The sequence below is a fragment of the Elephantulus edwardii genome, unplaced genomic scaffold (genome assembly GCF_000299155.1).
Source record: "Elephantulus edwardii isolate Elephantulus edwardi_28Jun2011 unplaced genomic scaffold, EleEdw1.0 scaffold00020, whole genome shotgun sequence".
NCBI classification, from domain to species: Eukaryota; Metazoa; Chordata; class Mammalia; order Macroscelidea; family Macroscelididae; genus Elephantulus; species Elephantulus edwardii.
The window spans coordinates 13,274,008-13,278,818 of NW_006399770.1; the positions used below are offsets into that span (position 1 = coordinate 13,274,008).

At 36.1% G+C, this 4,811-nt stretch overlaps 1 protein-coding gene across 1 annotated transcript in view; it reads right to left on the reverse strand.

Annotated features, from left to right (window-relative positions):
* Window positions 1-1,409: 1,409 nt before the first annotated feature.
* FRRS1 (ferric-chelate reductase 1) overlaps window positions 1,410-4,811 on the reverse strand; it is a 62,163-nt gene continuing 58,761 nt past the window's right edge. The window contains exons 12-15 of the mRNA XM_006882437.1: window positions 4,525-4,583; window positions 2,818-2,961; window positions 1,585-1,643; window positions 1,410-1,502 (exon numbers count right to left, since the gene is read on the reverse strand). Of these exons, the coding sequence (XP_006882499.1) occupies window positions 1,410-1,502; window positions 1,585-1,643; window positions 2,818-2,961; window positions 4,525-4,583 (355 nt within the window). The remainder of the gene's footprint in view (window positions 1,503-1,584; window positions 1,644-2,817; window positions 2,962-4,524; window positions 4,584-4,811) is intronic.

Consider the following 4,811-nt stretch of genomic DNA (forward strand, 5'->3'; position numbering starts at 1 on the left):
TTACACCTCTATTTTAAGTTTTTAAGGGTCAAAATAAAAAATCGTATATGATTTTATGCAGTAAAAAGATATAGAATACAAGCTGAAATTACTATTTTCACCAGTCTGAAAATGTCTTTGTGCCAAACAGAAATTATAACATAATCAGGAAGAGCACTTGAATAGTCAAAGATGAGGAACGAAATTGTTCCTTTTAAGATTGTCCAAGTTTGCTGTTTCCTTTGCTTAATACAATTGTGTCCATTTATTGAAAGATCAGAGTAATGTAGAGTATCACACAATTATTATTAACAATCACGGTTAGGAAATGAACAAATTAACAATAAAAATGAACCCATTTTTTTTAAGTTTCTATCCTATTACTTTGACCAAAAAAACCTAAAAATGCTGTACAAAATTTTCAAATGAAGACAAAGAAAAATTGGAATTTAAAAGGATTTAAGAGAAATGCCAGGATGTTATCTCAATTCTAAAAATAAATCACAAAGAAAACAGAAACAAAGCAATTGTTACTTTGGTATCATAGTGCCACCCATTGGTTAGAAGTCCTCACAGCAAATATGAGATTTGACTATAAAACAAATCAAATTCAAATTAAAGGGAAAACAATATTAATTGTACTGATTTATTAGAACATCAAGAACCACTAAGTTTACTTTATTTCTATAAGGAAAAGAGTAACTGTTAGGCTTACAAAGTGAGTGATAAGTCATTTTTTAAATACAAGATGACAACCTGCCATAGAATATTTTTTTAATCTCATCAACTATCAATCACATCAAATGCTATTTCAGATCTGTAAATGAATGTGTGTGTGTATGTGTGTACATGTGGTCTCTAAACAGAAGATGCATTCACAACATATTCTAAACATTCATTCATAACATATTTAAATGGTAAGGAAATCACCAACCATGTCTTCTGTATCTCCACCCATATCAGGGAAATAACTAAGTACACAGAGTAAATGGAACATTGAAACATCTGATACGGCACCAGGTCCTAATAAAAGCCCTTGTGGTCTCTAACATATCACAGCACCTTTGTAGTCTATAATGTAGTTACTTTATTATCATCTCCTTTCATCTTGATTACATACTTAGTTATTTTATTTTCTTAAATGCTAACATTATTAAAAACACACAATATAGAAAACATGTGAGAGTAATTTCTCCTTGGGCACAGCCTTCTCTTTAAGACCCAGAACTGCACAGCAACGCTCGGCAACAGTTCATAATCCACAGAGACCTGCTGAGTGCTGCTCTCCAAAGATGAGGCCAGAAGTCTTCCATACATAGACTTAGCCATCCTTCTTCAAGTCAGAGTTTAAGAATATGCTCAAGGTGGCAGCACAAGCTTCAAGTTTGATAATTAGTACCTGGTCTGCAAAAGCCAAGAACGTGGCCTGTTCATAGTTGGTTGATTGCAGATAGGAATATGATGAGGAAAATTATATTTCCACAGACATAAATTGTAAACACCACCTTTCTGAACATATAACCCTAAAATAAAAAATTCAGACAGGTAAGAGAAAAGCAGCCACCATTAAGGTTTGTGTCAACAAACAAGAAAATAGGAACTTACTTCTTCAGCAGCAGTAAATGACTGAAGGATCTGAATTTTAGCATCATCCAATACTTCAACTGTGAAGAACAACGTAAGTTAACAAGGTACCAATAGTATGCAAGTAAACTAACTCTTTTCCCCAACAAAACAAACAAAAAATACAGAGACACCTGATTTGAGCATTAACCTATTTCTAAGGTATAAATTCCCCAACTAGGACCACATTTAAACTTCTGAATGTTATAATGTCCTGAATATTTATGGTACTCACAATTGGGAAGAAAAGTCAGCTCAATATAAACTCAATTGTCAAGAGAAATACGTGTTCTTCCTCTAGTCAATCAACACCATATCAAAACCCTACCAATTCAAACAGCAAGCCATAGTTCATAGGTTATCAAAAGCACCAAATAGTTAACCCTCTCAAAAACCACTAATGGTAGGGCAGTTATTTCCTACCTAACCAACCAGGCTCCAGGCTTCCAGGCTTTTTTTTTTTTTTTAAGGCTTCCAGGCTTTGCATGCCCACTAAAGCAAAAAGAGTTTTTGTTTTTGATGACCCTCCACCTTTCCAAATATGCTATCTCTTTCTAAAGAATAGCCTCACCAGCAACATGTCAGTGGATGAGAGATGAAGTTTTGCCATCTTTGCCATGGAGCACTCTGGCTGCACTTTTTCCAAGACATACATGTTTGGAGGCTTTAGGTATCTTGATTCTGACTAATACCAAAACTGACCATGCTTTTAGAGAGACAAAGTAGGTCCTTCCTTTTGATCTACCTGCCTATGTATGTGTACAATAACCTGAGTAACAGTCCCCAGTAAGTTTGCCAAATAGGTAAATATACCTGTTACTCTCTACTCAGTTGACTTTGGTGTATTCTACTCCCCTATGTAAAGGCTTCCCTATATAAAGGCTTCCACAGTTTTAAGTGTCAGGGTTCTCAATGTATCCTGCCTTTAATTCAGACAAACATGCAATAAAAAGGTACTTACAAAGAAGACTTCTTCCCTAAAATTCTAAAGCCTTTCCCTCATATGTTAATTACAAATTCCAAAATGAATAAATGTAAAGAATAAAGGTAGAAATTTTTCTCAAATTCTAACAACACTAGTTGAGAAATCACAACAGATATTTTTAGTAATCATGTAATATTCAATCATTTGTATAAGGAAACCCTTTCAGTTTAGCCATATGTGGGCATGTACATGTAGGCGATTGCATTTAACATGGCTTTTGAGCATGTTACCTTTCTGAGTGAGTCGGTAAGAATGCACCTCCAAGATAACCTCAGTCGCAATGTGCCAGACAAGAAATGCAATCATTGCATAGGTTTTTCTCGGTCCAGGAAGATTTAGTCCAGGCAAATCCATTCCAAGAAACATTGCTGCCACTATGATTAAACCAAAAAAAGGGGGGGTAAGAGTGAGGTGTGTGTGTGTGTTAAGTTGTCTTGCCAATAAAGGTGTATCAAGAACACATACTAAAGGAGCATACTTGATAAATAAGATTCATATTTAAGATGAAATAGTTAATTCAGTCCTTTCCTATAATAACACTAAATAAAGTGGGAAAATTATAATTGTTATAAATCAATAGTTAATAAGAGATGTCCAGCCTTCCCCCCCAAAAAATTAAGTCTGTAAAAAGGGAAGTAAGAAAAGTATGGGGACTATTGCTGATCTTACTCTTCCATTGTGGGGTTAGCCTAAAAGTTGGCTTTTTTAAGCCATTACCATTAGCTCCCTCTGGTCTCTAGCTACCTTAACTGCAGACACGTGGTCTTGCTGCAAATCCCTATGGTCTTGCAAATCATCAAGAGCTGTGGGACTAGGATAAGAGAAAGAATGCTTCCCATATTGGGCAGCAAGACTTGAGGAGAGCAAGACTTATGGCAGCAACACATGAGGGATCCTGGAGCAGACCCTGTTGGTAAGACCTTGATGATGGTGTTGTAAAGACTGGCATTGCTGTGGAGAAACAATGGCAAAGTATAACCTGAGACTTCTTCCATTTGTGATAACCACAGTTAAAGATTTTTGCTGTTCTTGCCAGATGCTTGAAGAAGTTGATTTATAACTGCTCTGAGGCAAACCTTGCTGGATGATTTGAATTTAATTGTTGAACTGAAACCAGAACTTGAACTAATTGAGGAATTGTGCCTTGGAACTTAGGCTAAAACTTGAACTCATTCTGGGTGATATTTTTTGCCTCCTCCACTCTCCAACTTCCTTCTGTAATATGCCCCATTGTTGGTACCATAAACTGTGAATGAACAAACAAACAAATCTCTTGCTGTTGGTGGGGCTCTACAGGCACCATGGGGCTGGGCTATGGACTCTATCTGCTTTTTGCTCTGGGGCAGTGAGGGGCTGTACTATCCTTACTCCCTCTGGCCCTTTCAGAGAAACGCTTATGGTCCTGTGCTTCTATGAACCATGTCCCCTTTCACAGACAACCATCCATGAGGAATCTCCACAGACTATTGAAATGTTAGGGTAAGAACTTCCAGTTTATGTATTCGTTACATATGGTATCAAAATTCACTGGATAATCCCACTTGACTTTTGACTGCTGTTCAACCTTGGAAAGCATAGGCCATGTGGAAAGGACAAAGGATTTGAGCCAGACAGTCCAACTTGCAAACAACCTACAATTTGAGGTACTCAAACGGTTGACTATCAGCAGACCTTACTCTTCTAAAAAGGAAAATGCTACAAAGTCTTCAGAAGAGATTTTGAAAGACAATTTAAAAGCCTTAAACGTAAAACTAAAGTACTACTCTAATAATTACCTTCAGAAATTACTTTCTGGATTTCACCATTTAGGCTGATTTTTCTTCAACAATCAATTATTCCAAATACTAATGAACCTAAGAATCACTTAAGCAAAATTATAGAATATACTATAAACATCTCACAATTATATATGAGTAAGTGACATTGCAGTTACTTACCTGCTATTATTCTAGCAGTTGTTCCCATACTCCAATGAGTCCAGTTAAACAGGTACCGTCTACCAAATAAAGAATCAGTCAATATCCTGGGATGAATTATGTATATTGCATTGAAATAGATGAGGGAGAACTGTTTAAAAAGGATTTATGATTAAGTATTATTGTCATGACAGGAGTCCAGAATGAAAGCTGCACAGTGGAGTGGATTTGAGGGGAGGGATTGTAAAACAATGAATGAATTCGTCTTTTACTTTTCAAAACGAAGACTGCATAGTAGAGTGGACTTG